Source organism: Wasmannia auropunctata, unplaced genomic scaffold (assembly GCF_000956235.1).
Source record: "Wasmannia auropunctata unplaced genomic scaffold, wasmannia.A_1.0 LD335047.1, whole genome shotgun sequence".
Lineage (NCBI taxonomy): Eukaryota > Metazoa > Arthropoda > Insecta > Hymenoptera > Formicidae > Wasmannia > Wasmannia auropunctata.
In genome coordinates this window covers 409468-429061 of record NW_012027843.1, presented here as the reverse complement: position 1 = coordinate 429061, position 19594 = coordinate 409468, and the positions used below count along the sequence as shown (strand labels likewise).

General features: G+C 41.0%; 1 protein-coding gene across 3 annotated transcripts; it reads left to right on the top strand.

The window, feature by feature from the left end:
* Positions 1–2694: 2694 nt before the first annotated feature.
* On the top strand, positions 2695–19169 carry LOC105457784 (tip elongation aberrant protein 1-like). 3 transcript variants are annotated; one of them, XM_011702642.1, is made up of 9 exons: positions 2695–3545; positions 7980–8140; positions 10821–10978; positions 16243–16399; positions 16481–16777; positions 16917–17230; positions 17332–17470; positions 17546–17648; positions 17729–19169. In XM_011702642.1, the coding sequence occupies exons 2-9, from the start codon at positions 7987–7989 to the stop codon at positions 18504–18506; spliced, it is 2100 nt and encodes a 699-aa protein (XP_011700944.1). In that variant the 5' UTR covers positions 2695–3545; positions 7980–7986; the 3' UTR covers positions 18507–19169. The 3 variants fall into 3 exon arrangements, with proteins under 3 accessions (XP_011700944.1, XP_011700941.1, XP_011700943.1); XM_011702639.1 differs by having other exon boundaries at positions 17332–17648; XM_011702641.1 differs by having other exon boundaries at positions 10799–10978; positions 17332–17648.
* Positions 19170–19594: the final 425 nt, after the last annotated feature.

Here is a 19594-nt window from a genome sequence, read left to right as displayed (position 1 = left end):
GCTTAATACTTTAGCAAATTTTATTTGTACAAATATATGCATACGCTTTTTAATTATTTAATATATTTAACTTCTAGATCGACTTGTAAATGTAAATTTTTCAAGTAGCTACAGTTATCTGAAACGATGGGCAATAAATATAGTGATATTAATAATAGTAAAGCGATCATTAAAATTCATTGAAGTAAGTTGTCTAAAAACAAGTATAATAATATAACGATAGCTGCTCACAATCACGAATAGATTATAATAATTATATAGTTTGTTACACATGCAGCGATTATATAGAAATGTGAAAATTAAATATAATAATAGGATATTTATTCTGTGACTTGACGATTTGATAATTTTCTACTCTTATTCTTATTGCACACACAAAAATGTTCCATAAACGATTGCAGACCATATAATTATTATGTAGAATAATACCACACTATTTATTGGGATCATACTGCACTAGCGCTGCGTCCCTGAAGTTACGAAGTGTGACCAAACGTCAAGCACGGCAGAGGAGCGCTAGCGAAAATAAAAGTGTCGCGAGTGAGTCAACAATCGTCACGCCAGCACCATTAATTAAGATTTCCCATCGTTATTGTTTTCGTCATTTGTGCTTGCGAAATTCGGCAGGTCCGCGAGGCGGGATTACGCCAATCAGGTCTCATCGACTTCGTGCCGTGGGTTAACACCTTACGTTTTGATTTGACCCTTTAAGAAACTCATCCAATCCGGTCAACTTTCTCTCCTACAATTAACGCCCAATTAATTCTATTTTCGCGGAAATATGCCGTAAGATTCGAATAATCATTCTTTCCTTTTTTTCACTTTCCCTTTATGTTCGCTACGGTTCTCGCCCTTTCCGCATCACGAAAGTCCACTTCTCTCTTTCTCTATCGGTGAAAATTTAATACGTAATCTCAGTTTCTTTTAATCCTTGATATACTTTGCGAGAGAAGAAGGTAAAAGGGAGAATTGAGACGATCTGTGCAAGAAATTTGGTCTACGAGAAATAAACGCGAGAATAAATAAATAAAAAAACGAACTGATACATATAGCTAGATTCGAAATACTTGAATTGACGAATTTTCAATTTCCCTTTGTTTCGTTTCTTTAATTCCGTCGTTACGAAATGTGAACAGGACAATTTGTTCCGCCGTGTTAGCCGCTAGTGTGACCAACGACCGAAATTATGCGAGTACCCACGTTGTTTCAGTCCTTGTACCGTGCTACGAAATTCGTAACAACGAGAAAAGAACCTCGGGTTAGAATGTCGGAGATGTCCTTGTAAAAACGACGATAATAATCGAGGTTGTTATTCCTTCGTTACCTTCTCAACATTTGTAATTATCGCTACGACAGGTAGCCAAGTTGATTATTGCTAATCAATTACCTTTTTGTTGATTAATTAGTTAATCCTAAACTTTAATCATTATTCGAATCGTCCGAAATTTGAAACAGAAACAGAGGTGTTTTCTCGCGACCCTCTATACGCGAGCGTTCGAGCATGAAGGAAAAGCGTCGCGTGTACGTCGGCGATTGCGTCGAGTGCCGCGTATTCGATCAACCGCAGAGAGCGGAACGAGAGACGCGGGCATTAATTTAAGCAAAACCGACGACCCCCGCGAGGGCCGGTGAGCTGCAATGAAAGAGAGAACCCGATTTTAATCCGTGGATGCTGGGGACGGGACATTAGGGGCCTAATTTGAAGAAAAGAGGGGCGGGAGGTGGCCGCCACTCTCGCGTTAGACCGAGGATACTCCCGAGAGCGAGAACGGGATGCAGAAAGAGAGAGAAGAATGGAAGCCGGGGTGGTCCGGAGAAGATACGGGAGATCGCGGAACGGAGCGAGAGCAAAATAATCAATACGCATTCACACGCGGTGCCTCGCGTTCCCCGGTTTCCATGGGAACTGACGCCTACGCATGCGTCGGTCCAGCGATGCCGCTGTACCAACGAGATCGTCTGGAGGTCCGAATCAGTCTCGCGCCAACCATTCCTTGCGTGGGAGGCCACCCCGTTGCCGATCAGCGACAGTAATCGGCAAAATCATGAGACAAATTATATCACATCTCTAAGATGATCTACGATGGTGCCAGACCTCAAGATATATTTTTATATATCGCAATCCTGCTCCTAAATTTATTTTAATATTTCTCTTGATTTCACTATTTGATGAAGCATTTTACTGAATATATTGCATATATGTCAAAGAAGTTATAGAATTAATATAATATAGAGCGGTACACGGACGCTATAATACAATAATAATTACAATAATTTTACTTCTATGCAACAATAAAATATATTAAAGAGAAACAAAATGCAATTTCATATTTAACAATTTCCTCCACGAATGGAATTGATGGACTCTTCTGATGGACACGGATATGAAAGAGTATTATCTAGGAAGAGTATTCAGAGCCGCTGCGATATCTGTATAGCTGCTTCGAGAACGATCGGCGTCTGAAGCACGATCAACCAAACCGATTGTTCCCCCGACGACGGTCATCCTGGTCCCTCTGTCGCCGTCATTCGGGGGGGTTCAGTCGTGGCGTCCATCCGACGGATGTGCGTTCAACCAACTTCCCCTCCCTCCGTTCCGGCTCGGCCACCCTTCCGACGGAGTCGTCGTGAGTACGTGGAGTCGCTGCGACGGAGGGGAAGAGGGTTGTTTCGTTGCGGCGCGCCTGCGTCGAGTCCCCAATGACGACTCGGCTAGGTAGGTGCTCGACCCGGACGCAGTTGGGAGAAAACAAGCGGCAGGCAGCCCGCCGTTCCCGCGTAACGTGGGCTTTTTCCCCGTCGAGTTTCGGCGATCGTGTGAGAGAGATCGCGCGGCGCGAACGTGGGGCTAGCGAGCCGCGAACGTGGCGTGGTGCTCCGGTCATGGGGCGAAGGTGAAGGTGCGCGGTGATCGCCCGAGGTGAGACTTTGAACGACGGTGACGCGCGAGGCTCGGGCGCAGCGGATATAATAGCGCGAAAAAAAAACTGACGTTCGATAATACACGGCGCGCGTTAAGTTCGTTGAACCCTTTCGTGAGATCTGCGTGGGTGCTGCTGCGGTTGATGCGACTCGGTCGAGAGTGTACTTGAGAGAGTGTGTGCCGAAACCGCGCACGGCCGCCGCTGCGGAGGGTGATGATGCGCGTCGACTGATTACGCGCCGGATTCTGGCCGGATTCCACGCGTATCGAATCAGCGCCGAGTCTTCATGCGAGAGATATATGTATTAATATTATTATTATACCGTGATATTCGATAAGAGGAACTGTTGTTCTATGCCTCCCTTATTTTCTAGAAGACCATCCTCGCTTATTTCTGTCCATTCGCGCGTATGTTCGTTCTGCGTGTGTCGTGTTATTTTCGGTGCAGCTGGCGCCGAGAAAGATTACGACAGATGCATGTTTGAAGAGAAAGAGAGAGAGAGAGCACATCTGTCTTTCGCGTAGTGCACTGTGTTTGGGAGTTTTTAAATCGCCGATTGCATGTGGGTCACGAGTTGCATTCGTTCCAGCTAATGAGATAGAAGGTTCGCCGAGCTAAGAGGTAAGCCTATTAACTGGTGTTACTGATGGAAAAACGTTACTGATGCAAAAGCAATTCGAAGTGCAAGGTGGATTCGGATTAGCGTATATAAAAGAGAAAATTTCATCAGCGAATTGATTAGTCCTGTCAATGTAAAACAAAGCTGATCAGATTATAACTTTCCAGAATTTCAGAGTTAATTCAATAAAAAAAAAATTATATAGAATAATTACATTTGTCAGAATTCAAAGAAATTCGTCAGTTTAAACGCACCAAATCTACTCTAAACAAAAAAGAGACCTTCGAAAAAATTTATTGGCCGAAGGAAATGTAATCCAATTGATTGTAGTTGAAATGATTGGTAACACTGGTCACAATTTGTTTTAAATAATTATTTTCTTCGAGGAAACATGTATTTTTTCTTTATCAAACATTGAGAAACGTAGATTGAATTGTAGCAATAAAGAACAATAAAGGAAAAACCGTCGTAGGCAGTTACAAATTTTCGTCGGAGGGATAAAAGTCACGTGGCTATAGTAGGTGCCTGCAATTTATCGTGTCCTTAACCTCGTAGAAAATCAATGTTCTTCATCTACTTCTGTGTAAACTGTACGTTCCACATCCGTTCCGACGTTACGCAGCTTAAGCAACTTCACTTGCGACTTAGCTTACAGTAATAAATGAAATAAATAGGGAATTCATAATCCTTCTCTCTCCTTGTAGAGAGAGGAGCATAATATTTTGCTAAGAAAAATTTTTGTCTTGGTAAATATAAAGTAGAAAACACGCTGACGAACGTGTGTGGTCATTTCATTTTCATATTGATGATTATATCGAAACCGTTTCGTATATAACAGTTGACTTTGCAATTTCTGCATAGCCCGCGCGTTCGCTACTTGAAATTTAAATAAAGCACTAACGGATGAGCGTCCCTTAAGATATGCAGCGGATTAGAGAATGTTCTTTCCGGCACAAAGGGATCGGTAATGAGAACTACCGCAGTGTTTGCACAAGAATCGCGCTTCTTTTACCCGCGGTCCTTCGTGGGTTGCCTGTAACGCAGGGGCGTCCGCCCTGCCAAATTGTTTAAAGGAGAACGTTTATGTAAATATTCCCAAAGTAAATTCGATGCCGCGGAGAACTATCGGTAATGGAGTAGTATAATATTAGAAGACACGAGTTTCAACTAATTGAGTTTAAATTAATTGCTCTCCATCCATGATATTTATCTGTATAATTTCTCTCCTTAGACTCTTCTCTCTCTGTCTCTGACTATATTTTATCATACGAAATATTATTAAAATATACAATATCTTTCATGTATTAATGTATAATATACAATGCAATATATATTTTATACCATTATTGTATAAATTTTCCTTTCATTTTATGATCGACTCTCCGTTAAATTGAAATTTAAATATTACACGGCAGACGAGAACGTTCTTCTCATCTCTCTTTCGAATAAAAAAAAAATGCGGTATATCGACCAGCTGCCGATTTCATCTTCACGACATCCAATGTGCAAAGGCTCGGCTTAGATTTTGATCTCCCCAACTCTCCCTCTGCCAGCTCCTTAACTTAAATCTCACGAGGGTAACGCCATAGAAAAGGGAGCAAGTCGCGCAAGTTCTTCCATGCCGTCGCTATCCGCGCGTGATTCTCGAATCACGAGCTGTTCTCTTCGCAGCTGCGGCGTTGTTCCTTCGTCAAGGATGATAGGGTATTCTCGATTGTATGGTGGCGGCTTGGCACGTCTCCTGTGACGAGGGACGCGTACCATCCACGACAATTGTCGATATTTCCCGATATTACGTGTTTACTGGGCTTTCAAGATACTGTCTCAAAATATATTGTAATATGTCGACTATATATATATATCTTTATATATTCTATGTTATAGTAGAGCACTTGGACTTCTGCATTAATGTTTCGCTACTTTTGAGATTAGAATATATTAAATAATTATTTGCAGACTTTTAATCATTTTTAATTTGTCTCGTATATATATCTCGTTTAACATCTCATTTAATGCGCGATGGAGGTCAGATAGCTGCATTTAGAAACAATTCTGGAGCGGATTAAAAACTGTGGCCTTTATGCCACTCCTTTCTTAATTCATATTTAATTGCCTGGATCTAAAAATTAACTCCGTTCATTTTTATTTAAATGTTAAAGATAAACTTTTCAAAACAATCGATTTCTAATTGATGCGCCAATTTGAACACAACTATATTTATAAAGGTATTTACGATTCGAGAATCTCACGTTATGCAAGATCGATGGGCATTCGAGGCTGAGATTTTGACATTTGGACATTCCCGGCTGAATTTTTCCGAGGGGGAGAAGATCTTGGAGTGTTTTGCGTACCGTAAATCCCGAAGTCGAGCCCGTGAAATCGTTGAAAAATTGCCATGACGCACGTTTAATCCCAGCTTTTTGGTCGAACGTTCGTACCGAGGGGGGGATTGCGAAGGCACGATACGCGGCTCGTATCCTGAAATCTGCGGACGGGACATTATCGCTCGGCATTCTCTCTCCCGGAAGCCGATGGAATCCGTCGATATAGTTCAGACATGTGTGTGCAGCGGCTGTAAAATTCTTACCTATAGCGATCGCGCGCTTCGCGCGTATACGTTCCATATCCGAGATCTTACGACGGGAAACTACAAAGAGGAAATAGCACGTCTTATCCACCGATCTGTGAGAAATACGAGATAAAAATAAATCCATACGATATCGATAGAAACTGAAAATAATCCGAGTCGCTTCACATCTTATCACACTTCGATGAAGGAAGTACTTTTGACAGTAACGATTGTAACGATATCGAACTAAAGGAATTAAATTTCCTGTTATTTTAGAGATATTTTAAAGAAATTTGTCTTTCTTTATGTCTTTGACTATTCTAGAAAGAGGAAAAATTCGCTACACTTTACTTTTAAATCAAGAGAGATAATGTTAATGACAACAGTATGATCAGTTGAAAATACTCGTTGTAAAATGAAATTTAAAAATTTATTCTTACCCTGCCAATTGTTCTTCGATTCTCTGGCAAGTGGCAATTCGCTTGTAAGATGCAAATAATTGGTGAAAGATTGACAATTGTTATACCGTAGCGTTCTACTGCACGAAACGTACTACCTCGCGAGAGACATGTATTTGCGTACGCGTGTTCGGGGCACGTGCGTGAGGGTGCATTCGTTTACTCGAAACTCGATTTCACAGCTGTAATTGAATTTCGAGTGCCGGCGCCGGATATGGGCGCGGGTGGAAATTCATAAGGCCAATGTCGAAGGCCGAGCTCGGCTTCTTCGAGTAATTGGATTTTATAGGTTCGCGCGCAATGGACCGATCGTTAGACACTGAGATACGTGCACTTGGGAAAGAGCGTAGCACTTATGTTTAATTGATTTTATTGGGAGGTATATACGTAGAATATAATATTATATACGTATATAAATAGCGGGCATTTCCTTTTTCTTAAATGTGCTAAAAATCCCGTCGAGAGTTCCTTGAAGCCTCCTTTCGAGAAGGTTGTTGATAAATCAAGTGAAGAAACTAGGGACGCGGAAATAGATTATCTTGAAACAGATGTGCGAGGTGTGTTACTAATGCAACAGCACCGAGGGAATACGAGTCGGCCAATGGTGGTCAGCGGCAACCCCTCGTTTTGGGGAACCATCTAAAAATCGCTGCACCTGACGTCAGTTCTCCTTGAAATCCAATCAATACTTTATTTCCTTTCCTAGAAAATTTTCCTAGAAATTGCCGCCTATAAAATCCAATCAAATCGGCTATTGAATGACGATTGTCAATGAAATTTCTGGATAGATCCGATTAATTATTTGATTAATTATTTCGACTCGGTAGATGTTTAAATTATGCACCCTCTGCGAAAGCTCGTGTCTTCTAGATTATCTAAAATTGCATTTATACTTAAAACTTTTTTATGAAAAAAGTCGTAAATATCAATTCCTAATCGAATGTTGAATTAACTATAGAAGAAATACACTCATCGCGAAGATAAAAACAAATAGTAATCAATTTACTTCTTCCTTAAGTACGTTAATGTCTAACAGGAGATATCGTATGTACGAAAATACAAGACTGATAAAGAATCGAACAGATGTATCTTGTGTCCCCTGCAGCTTCCGAGAGAGCGACTTCCTTCTTTCGGTCGTAATTCTGTAGACGGAGGAAACATTCGGAAAGCGGGAGAATAAGATATCACGAAGGACCAGGGGAAACCAATGCCATTACAAGACTATCTATATCTATTAGGATACCGTTTAATCTCTCAAGTTCGTAATTGGCTTTAGATAAGGCCAAGGCGCGTTACCAATGTTTTAATAAAGCTGACTACTGTAATAAACTTTCCTTCGACAGCGATCTTCCGTTGATACGAGAAGACAGTGGATCCGATAAAATGATCTCCACCGTATTTTGTTTCAGGAAGAAAATGTGGAGCTCGGTTACTGCGGCCGGCACTGAAAATGGACCAGCACCACCTTCGAGGAGCAAGCACAGTGCCACCTTACTTGCCGGTCACGTATATCTTCTCGGTGGTCGAAATGGAAACCTACCTCTCAAAGATCTCTGGCGATACAGCCTTGGTGAGAGCCTTAAAAATTTTTGCGCTCATATACGTTATAGCTCGCGCTTACACATCACCGCGTACGCTACCGCATTAATCGCTGCGCCTTTAGGGCACCGGCCCGATTATCCAGCTGTGCTCTCGCACAGTCGGGAACACAGAAAATCCCGATAATTATCGAGAAAGTACGGCAGTATTTCGAGTGGTTCCAAGTGCGCGATGTAATACCAGTCGTCGTCTCTGACCAGCGACACCCCATCTCGCATCTCCCGGCGCTCCCCATGGAACGAGGGGAGCGACGGAATTTGAACGGGGTTCAGTCTGATCAATAATGCACCATTATTAAAGCCTACGTACATCAGTTAAATCCGCGGACGATACTCCACAATTACGTGGTGTTTCCACGGAGATCAGACATACGTGAATTAATTGCGTCCGTCGGCCGTAATCGGTGGCTTATGTACGTGACAGGGTGAGATTTTCCTGCGCCTGGAATTGTGTTTCATCCACTGTTATCCGCGTTCATCCCCAACACAGGGTGGGAGAGTTAGCGTCTTATCCCGCTTCCGAGCAATTAAAATCCCATATCGTAACTCTTTTTGCCGCGTGTGTTTTGATTAACGGAACGGAGATGATCGAGGATCGCATGTTCCTATAACAATACTATATGAAAGATTATAAATGTCAACGTCTTGAAGCAATTGCGAGAAGAGCGGTGATTTATGAAGTCAAGTATAGCCGATGTAGCACGAATTCGCTTGCACGAGCGGGTCTCTTAATCAGAGGGTATTGTTCGGCCGTGTGCTTGTTCGGGTGAATATTGAAGCAGCAGCGGAAGGGTTGGCGGGTAGCGCTTCGTTTCCTGGGGCAAACAATGTCCTCGGCTGTCCCTATCCCCCCCCCCCCTGTTTTAAAAGCCTAGCTTTGTCGCTCTACTTGATCTCGAAAAAATATTGTGATAACTCGAAGAATCACAAGAGCACTCCAGCGGAACCGGGTTTTTGTTGCATCCTCTCCTATCGGATTATTAGACAGGTAACTATTTTTGAAGAGGAGCATACTTTGAAAGAAAATTAAATTGATAGAAGAAATAATATTGCAAAGAAGAAGGGGAGATATCCAAATTAATTTAAAGACTGTATTTTTACTTTCTCAAAAAAAATATGAATTTCTCTTTATTTAAAGCTTCTACGCGAAATATCTTTAATATGATATTCCCACTTATGCCGCGAAGACATTGAAAGAGGCGAAAATAGGTCTCCAGTGGCTAAATTGTTGTACGAAGCATGTACATCCATGCTTCGGATCTTTTGTGTGCATCGAACACGCTGCAATTTTGCAATGCACGCTTTCAGACAAAGGCAGGCATTGTTCCACTGCCAAAACTACGAGATACGACACGTGTACTACGTAATCAATGTCGGGCATCTAGTATCATTCCAACGGCACCGAAGATGCTTGAGCCGGCACGTTATGGTCCTTACCTAGGTCTTTGTTCTCGAGCACGTTCCGAGAGGAGAGAAGCTGAAGCTCTCGCGGATATTGCGAAATTAGATGATAGTGTCGGCACGAATATAATGTCGTTCACGAATCACACATATTTCATCCTACCGTTTATTTATGGATATTATCATTCCCCTCAAAGCGGTTCCGCGTGAATAAAAAAGATGTGAAATAGAAGGGACAGAAATGAGGGTCGTGGGATGAAAGGAAGGCACGATATGAAAGATGTGAAATCATAGAGAAGAGCGTGCTTGCGGAAAGAAGAGGATATAAAATAGATCCTTTAAAAAATAATTTGATACAAAATAAACGAGTAATAAGATTTCACGGTGTAGTATAATGGAAATCAAAATCTATTAAGGCCTATTAAGATCTATTAGATAAAAATTCATCAAAACCTAATAGATCAAAATCTAATAGATTAAAATCTAATAGAAAGCTTCTTGCGCTATCGTCTGGAACACAGGAATAAGATTACTTCGAGAGAAGGCATAAAATCAATTCGCGAACGAGTCAATGCACGAATAGAGAAAGAAATAATAATTGGCGCATGTAGCAATATCTTTAGATTCACCTCGATACTCGTCTGAAGAACATCTCGATAAAAAACGCAAATTTATGCGCTATTCGAGCGAGCTTTTCTCGCTCTTTTATATCTTTTATACCTTCGCCAGGGGAGCTCTGGCCTTCCTCTTCGCGATAGTTTCGAAGGACGCTCAGACTGTCTGTTTTATTAAGAGGGTACATAAGAGATTTTTAATATTCCCTTCGCAAACTGTCGTCATTACGATCGAAATACCAGATCTTTACTCCGAAAGAATTTCTCTTCGTGTTGTCAAATATAAAAGATGTATTTATTAATTGTGCTAAATTATTAATTGTGTAAGAATTTACAAGATATAAAAAACCCGCCTGCAATTGCCAAAAAAAAGCAAAGTGCAAAATTTCGTAATTGTTATTTGAAAATAGTATTTTTATCACGTTGAAAAGCGATTGTATTCTTTGATTAAAAACTAGAATATATGAAATAAACATTCTACTGAGAGTCTGTTATGAAAATGTAACGAGTGCATTAGAAAAGTTCCACGTTTTCTCGTGCATTTGTAACACGTGCACTTTCCATAATAGCTGCATACCTAACCCGGAAAATAAGAATGTCGGATTACGTGACAAGATTTTCTTTGTTTCTTTTTCAGCGGAGAGCAAGTGGGAGGAACTGCATCCGGGCGGCGAAAGACCGCCGGCCCTTCAGGAACACAGCGCGGTGGCGTATAAGGATTGCCTCTACGTTTTCGGCGGCGAGCTCGGCTTCTCTGCCGGAACGGAGACGCCACTCTGGGTTTACAACGTCAAGGTAATGCTTCGCAAAATACAAGTGTAAGAACGCAAAATCATCTATCGCGTACGCGATAATTAAGTATAATAGCGCTTAGAGCGGAAACACTTTTGTGCGATAAACATCGGCGTGTTCACACACTTCTGATAACGATCCCGACGAGTCAGCGACGTGCCGCATTGAGAAAACTCTTAATGATCTTCCCCGACGACAAGGGGAGGTCTCGTCGAGAAGGCAGCGAGAACGAGAGACGGAAAAATCGCACCCTCGAGAAACGTCCGCTTAATCGATAGCAACGTCATCGGTTACGAGTTTTACGCGCGGTAGCGTGTCACTTTCCCTCGCCTCCGTGCGGTGACGCAGAGGGATGGTTTTAGCAGCGGATGACAAGCTACCAAGGGTAACCGAGGCTTATCCTGCCAATAGCGGCTCGCGAATCGAGCACGTGTAGAAATTCACCAAATGCTGCCGTTGTTATCCCTGTAGTGATCCACGCAGTGTCAAGCACTCCTTGGGGAGAATAATAAGTGCGACGCGAAACGAGCAACGCGGGGTGGTTGGCCTCTTCCGGTTCGAGGAAGATGGTCTCGCGTGCGGAAAATCAATCTTGCGAAATGTACGAAGCTCGGAATCGAAGTTGCTTCTCGTCGATTCTCGCAAACGGGTCTGATCTAGTTCAGACATCGACCAATCTTGGCTCACGAAAATAACGTTTGTCCTAATAATTTGCCTGTCATGTAAGAGAACTTATTACCATGATCTATAGTAAATTTTAACTCGCGTTTTATCAAAGAATTTTATTTTTAACAAAAAATATATAATTTTTTAATAATATATATTTTGTAATATGCAAATTATACGCTACGTCGTTTGAATCGTTAAATAATCAAATTATTTTAGTGATCAAATAATTCCGGAGGAGAATTATATACATATATATTTTAATCTTATGTGTTATTTTAATGTTTTTTTATTGTTTAATTAATATGAGATTACAGTTTGGCTCTATATACGGGTACACTTGAAATTTAAGTAAAAGGGAAAGGTATCGATGCGCGATATTGTCAATCAACTTTGACGCAGTTGTCCAATATTGCCCTTCGTCTCGTTTACCAAATCGAAGGGGTGCAAACCTTCCGTCTGATCATCGAAACAGTTATGGCGATTGCCCGAAGGCTATTCGGAAGCTGCTCGTCGTTTCATCTAATCAGACCGCATGGATCGTTCTTAACTAAATCCTGATAACGAATTCAATTGAAATCCTGATAGCGATTTCCAGATAAAACGTATTATTCTTGCGGAAATATCCCAATAATCTTATAGACATCCGAAATTAAGTGAATAGATTTAACTGATGCACGTGATCATCATTTTATTTTCTTGATTAGATCTATAAGAGTTATCAGAAATTATTTCACGATTTCACAATGGTATGTTGAATATTATGCTTCCTGTCTGGAAATTAGATTTTCCATTTCAACTCTGATGTAACATATTGCGTTCTCGATTATTGAGAGAATGTCTATGTATAACGTTTCATTCATACTAAGAGAACAAGGAAATGCATCGACATCGACTAATGACTGGCATTACTTCCAATTTCGAAGATATGCTACTAGATTGCAATCAATCTTCAGAATACATAACTGCACTATTGGATCTCAAATTAATTTCAAATTGATGTGATATCCCAAGCAATTATTAAGTAACAGATAACTGTGTCTATGGAATAAATTTATGTGATTTAAGTTATCTTCAATATGTATATTGAGTTTAACACAATTTCGATTTATTAATGCATTTCGAATCTCAGTTTTAACAAAGGCGTACCGCGGGAAAGAAAATTCGAAATTCGCGAAAATAATTAAACTTCTTTTTTTAATTATTTCTTTAAATAAACAAAGAGCGTAAGAATTTAAAAAGAAATTAATAATTTTTATAAGTTAACTATACTAATTTTTCCATAATAAAGTTAATTTTAAGGAAAAACGTAAGCACATTAATTTTTCATATAATCAAATCAAGTTCCTGTTTGTGTTTTTTTTATATTTTTTATATATTATATTATAAAATTTTATGTTGATTCTTATTTTCACTTTTCTTGTGACAGTGTCAACATTTGCTGACGTACTCTCTAATTTCATACAATATTCAGAGGCGGTACATCTTTCACGGAACCTTCAAGAGCAATTTAAGTCGAGGGTGGTTTTTGGCAGCAGCTGGTGTTAACAGGCTTTCTCTCCGATTCGTACCCTTGAAACCAGACAGGGCTTCATTCTCCCAAGGGTAGTTTCTACTCACGTGCGAGGCATTAAAAATTAATATATCCGCATCAAGCGTAGACTGCGAAACATCACGCGTCATCGATTCAGCGAACCGTCAGTTATTTTTTTATTTATTAAGCTGGACAAGTTAAAATGTCGGTTTTTTTTAATTTAAAAAGCCATAAATTTATAAAAAATATTGTTCTCTATTCTGTTTCTATTAATTCTTATTAATCTAAATAAAATCGTCTAGTCTCATTCGTGTAAATGCATTTACCACAAATCTGCAAGTTTGCACTGAATTGCATATTGTATATTGGTTTGATATACGGTTTGGTATGGAGCGGATAAATGTAACCAGTCATACTGATTCTCCTTCGTCAGCAATAGCTGGTTATCTCTTTCACTCGATAGGTTTCATCTACTGCATTATTGCGACAATCCTTTTTACATAGTTTTCATTGTCTGCCTATTCTTTCGCCATCTTATTCATCAACAACATTATGAAATTCAATAAAATGTTACGTTTTTCTAAACGTTACCTGCTTTGGATGCTAATAACGCCTCAAATTTTACAAACTACGAATGCTCGAGAAGAATATAATTTTGTTACAGTCGAAGTAAAAATTATATCCAACGGGAAAACGCAGTCAACCCTTTTCCCGCTATTTCGTATATGCCCCGAGATTTTTTTGGCTGAGTTACCATGGTTACTCTTGGTCCATTTGTTTTTAATTGTTAGACCATGGAGAAAATACGAGTGGTATCCCTTCGCTGTTTCTGTCTGGTCGCCGTGTATTATTGAAATCTGCGTTACGAATGCGTCAGCCTGATTGGCTAAGCCGGAGGGGTCGCACGGTGCGTTTGTTCTCTCCCTGCTTTCTTTACCTTCCTATCTCTTTCACTTTCCCTCTGTACTTCGTTAAAACGCTACCGTGTTTTCAGAATAGAAAGTGAAAGAAGCCGCATGTGCGTAGCATACATTCGATTTCCTTTACAATTGTAATTTCCGAAAAAACTCTTTAGGTTTTTCGTGAGTAAACAAAGCCATTCTGCGCTACGACAGTGCATAATAAGATTAATATCTGTTTGGATTTTTTTTTACGATTCACAAATTTCCTTTGCCTAAAATTCATACAGTAAAATATCAGCTATTCTCATACACGATATACATATATTCATAAACATGGCTAAATATCCCGAGGGTAATAGATATTCACAGCACCCTCGGAGAGCGGAACGAACACCGGTAGTCCTTTTGATGTGCAGCGGCAATCACGAGGTCTTTTACCTCTGCTCGGGAAAATGTCCATCGCGAGGCACGCTGATTTTCTATGTCCCTGTGATACGAGCACGTGTGTGGGTGTCTGTGTCGATGCGCGACGAACGGCTACAGAGATAGCCGTTGCCGACTAAGAGTGTCGAAAGTAATTACATAAAGTGCGCGCGTCTAAAGCCGATGGATTAGAGCGACTTGATCATCTCTTGGGTAAATCTGAAGTTGGTAACTTGTATCTCGGTTGTAGTCCTCGTCGCGCGGAAAGGGAGTGATCCTCTCAAGTGTATTCACCAGACAGTTACACGGTCCATTTGTTCATCTCCATGTTGCAATTCCATGGACCATGATATATTTCGAAAGAAGAAGGCTAATGCGATTTTAAAACGCCAGTATTGATACGCACGCCCGAATTTTCTGCTAGACCGAGCGATAAATCTCTCTCTCAGGCAGGGAGAGGGGGGGGAGGGGAGGTAGCGTATTGATTTCATCGATACGTGTAAATATAATGGACATGCGAAGAATGCTTTTTTTCCTGCGGCACACTTTTCATGGAAATTTTTCCAAGGTAACGGCATGGTTAAAAATAAATCTATGTGCCTTTATAACGATACTTGAAGAGAATATTCTTTCGTATATTTTAAGAGTCATAAAAGTCTTTTCATAGTATTTTGCATAAGTAATATTTAAATAAACCTTCATAAAATATCTAAAATGTCTTATCTTCAATTGTATAACATTATGAACAGAATATTAAAAATTCGATCAATCTTACGTATATGCATAAAATCTTATAGCGTTTGATATAATCCCATATGTATATATTACTATATATGTATTTTTCGAATTATTCATCTTTGCAAATGCGCATATTCTCGCTCGTAATATATCCACGTTATAGTTTTATAATACCTTGCCGGTGGCTTTACATATTGCATACATTCCTTCAAGCAGCCGCATGCTTTTCGTGACTGGATGAAAGCTCGGGTTATAAATGCGTTACCAAGCTCAAATATTCGCCGGTGAATACCGACTACGCCTCTCGCCCCCCCGTAATAATTTTTTGTACGTTGCTAAGCTACGCCTTCGACATCAGTGAAAACCGTTTCAATTTGTATAAATAAATATTTTTCGCATGGGGCGGAATATTAATACGATATAATATTTTATACGACTTTTTAAACTTCACGTTTATGAAATGCCGTTTCTACTTTGCTTCTATTAATATTATAGAAATTATAAATGAACTGTATTAAAAATATACACTATATATATTATGTAATAATAACAGAGAAAGGAGGAGAGAGAAAGAGAGAGAAATACAGTTGTCTAATGAATACTTAAGCAGACAAAGTTTTATTACAGTACATATTGTGCAGGCGTATACGTTTTGGCGAATAAAATATTTACCAGAATTCGCGTTGCAACTGGTGAGAGAATAATTCTCGCATTTCTATTCAGTGGCGATGGCAACGACGATTATCGCAGCCCCAAGAGTTAAAGCCGAGTCTATTCAGACGGCAGAATTGGAGGGCCGCAAATTAGAGGTCTTTATCCCCTTTGTTGCGGGCCGGTCTTATTATATGTCATCTTCGCGAGAATTCGCTAAAAATTGTACAAGGATGTAGGATCAAGTTCGTTTGTAATCGGGAAAGCATTTCCTTAAGAAAAATAATCCGAATTACGAGACAGCTAAATGATCGACTAAATGATCTAACTACGAACGATTATATGATTTTCAGACAAATATATGGAGAAAGGTGAGAGCTCAACGGGGTTGCGTGATTCCTAGGGGCCGGAGAGGTCACACCGCCCTGGTTCATCGCGGACAAATGCTCATATACGGCGGTTATCAAGATTTACGTGGGAGCTCCTCTGAACTGTGGGCCTTCCATTTCGGTATATAACGTTGTTTTGCATCCCGTACCTAGCTCGATCAATAATAACACTTAGCGACTCCGAACTTGTCTAACATTACAGAGACTGAATCTTGGCATCTGCTTTCGTCGAGCGAGTGCGGGCCGGCCGCGAGGCACAAGCATTCAGCGGTTTTGCACGGCGATGCGATGTACATTTACGGCGGGATGACGGATCTACAAGAGAGGAACGATTGCTGGCGATGGGACGTCAACAGTGCTTCGTGGTCCATGCTGAAGAGCAAACCAGGCCCCGGGCCTCTTCATGGCCACGCGGCATGCAGATTGCCAAGCTGCATGCTGATCTTTGGCGGTGAGAGCGGCGGTTTGGCGACAAACGAGCTATGGAGATTTCATTTCGGTACGCGTTGTCACATTGTCATGATATAAAAGTTTTAAGTGTAGATTACTATATGATTCTCATAGATAAATTTATTGTGTTTTTTATTATTTTTTGTTTAAACACTTCATAAAGGTGAAATATTTAAATATTTCGACAGGCACAGAAACCTGGGAGAAGCTAACAGTGTCAGGGCCGAAACCACAGCCGAGAGCTGAAAGCGTCGCTCTCGCGGTGTCTGAATTGCTGATTCGCGGAACGGGCATAGACAACTCGAAACCGCGGCTGAGAAACCAGAGGCCTAGGCTGTCGAGCAATAGAATATCGCCAAACGAGGCACCCTCCGCCAGACCCAGCTTTCTCAGGGAAATTTCGAAGTTATCGCAAATAAACCTGTCGAGGCTCAGTCACCCGACGAAGTGCAGTTATTCAGTTCTCAGCGGACACGACGATAATGAAGAAAGTCCCCAGGAGGTACGTATGTCCACATAAGGTTCCCTCTGACATTCCCAGTAGATGCGCCCTTATATGCCAATTAGGCCTGCATGCAGGCAAACACGTATTATCCTTTTCAGCAAGTGGACGTCGAAGTGATCGAGCCCTCCACGGGAATGGTGAAATCTCGCAGTGCCAATACGCTCGCCCGCCGAAGGCAGAAAGCGTCGGAGGGAATGGCGAGGACGATTGATGTTAGCAATACTAGCAATACTTCTGGTATGACCAGAGATCCTATTTCGGTGCCAAACTTTCGTGCTTTGACGTTACCAACTCCTGTTCTCACGCCTGTAGAGGCCGCCCGATTGGTCTTCGTTGACCCAGATGAGAATAGCGACACCGAAGAGCGCAAGGAGCCGCCCACGTCGAGACTGATCGAAGTTCAAGAGGAAAGACGGTAAACTGCCTTTACAAGATAACTGCAAGTATTCAATTAATTTGTTAAGCATCGAGATTCTTTACATTCGTTCGTTACAGAGATTTCGCAGCGGTGCACCAGGCTTGCCAGCCGACTCGCGGCGAGAGTTACAGTTCGCACCTTTACGAAGCCGCTCTGCAAACGCCGAAAACTCCGACGGCGACGAAGATCCCTACGTCCGCCTCCGTTCGATTCGCCGATCTCGAGGAGGGCGAGGAATCGACGTCGGATTACGCGAGTATCGAGGCGAGAAGTCCGGGCGATCCGCTCGCGGACGACGACTGGGTGTCCGGAAGAAGATCGAAGCCGCACAGGCCGATTGTCACTTCGTCGACGATACGAGAGGGCCAATTCGGTTTCTGCAATCCGAACTACCTTGGTCTGGACGAAACAAAAACTGGCCATCACCATCATCATCATCACCATAATCATCAACAGCAGCAACAGCAGCAGCAGCAGCAGCAGCAGCAACAAGACGGAAAGTATGCCAAGTTACTCAACAGTCCGCCCGATAGCGTATTGGAGGACGAACCTGGAAGGTCGGCTTCGCAGACGTTCGCGGAGCTCTTAGAGCTACAGGAGATCAGGAGGGTGCCTCGAGCGCCACCGAAGAGCTTGCCGTTGGGCTCGCCGTCAAGAAGAGCGGTGAGCGCGTCGAGGGCCGAGAGGCAGAGGGCAAAGGTGGCGGCGGTGGATGCGACCGACGCTAAAACACCTTCCTACGGACCGGCGCCCTTGTACGTTTTTTTGGTCGGCGGCAAAGAAAAGGGTCAAGTCACGGTGTTCGCCAGGCCGGTCTCTCTTTGGAAGCTACAGCTGGCGCCGCATATTTTCTAAGGATGATTGATGGTCCACTTTAGCTGAGTCATCCGCGCACTGTTAGTGATAAGAAGAAGCACGAGAGGACTGATGATTAAAGGGAAGCGTTCGTGCAGTCCAATTTTTCCAAGTTGCTATGGTGTTTTACAAATATTCCTTGTCGCTTTGAAGAGATTGACTCTTTCGACGTTTATCCTCATTTATTTGATTATTAACATCAAAGTTTAACATCGTTAATTTTTATATATGCGTTCTTCGTTACAGACCTGAATATATGCCTTTTGTATAGAATTGGTTGTAATTGTTGACTTCTTTCGTTCGTTAAAGTTTGTTAGTTGCTACCATTTGCGTCATATCTTCTACGTTAGATTAGCAACGTCGAAACGGAAATCGGAAGAAAAATATCATACATGCCAAAGCATAGCCATTGTTTCTGGCAAATGCCATGTGTATCAATGCGCAATATATGTATTTAGAGAAGTACATTTTAAAATTTATTAAATTTTATCGTGCAGAAAGTAATCTATAATGACGCGTAATTGCTGGTTAGATGAAAAATATAGAGATCTTCACTTTGATTTAATGTGCCGATAGATAGATAAATAAGTAGATAATAATAAATACCTATAAAATCATTAAATTTATAGGAAATTATTTCGTGGTATTGTTCCTTTTACGTATTTTATATTTTTCAATTAGTAATTTTTAAACAATAATTTATTAATTTATTGACATTCATTTGTGATTTATAATCGTAAAAATGTAAAAAATTCAGATTTTTACTTTTTTATGTAAAAAATTAATATCCTTTTATTACGTTTAACTCGGAATCGAACACGTCAAATTAATATTCCTACTGTATGTTAAACGTGTATGTTTAAAGTAAAGCCGCGAAACACAATATTTGCGAATCGTGAGTTCATATTGAACCGTCCGATTCGAGTGTTCTCCGTGTGAATTTTGTAAAAAGATGAATGTTCAAATAGAAAAGCGCAGATCAAGTCGGCGATTGAAATTGTATTAATTACTGATAAAAGCACGATTTACTGATAAAATATCGTGTTGCAATCCTATATTATCGCATCCGTCTCACTTTATAATACGTA

Bases quoted from the DNA above. Each gene is read 5' to 3' on its own strand.
- LOC105457784 (XM_011702639.1), top strand. From the start codon at position 7,987: ATGTGGAGCTCGGTTACTGCGGCCGGCACTGAAAATGGACCAGCACCA. The intron at 16,400-16,480 runs GTATATAACGTT...CTAACATTACAG, and splicing joins ACTGTGGGCCTTCCATTTCG to AGACTGAATCTTGGCATCTG. The intron at 17,649-17,728 runs GTAAACTGCCTT...CGTTCGTTACAG, and splicing joins GAAGTTCAAGAGGAAAGACG to AGATTTCGCAGCGGTGCACC.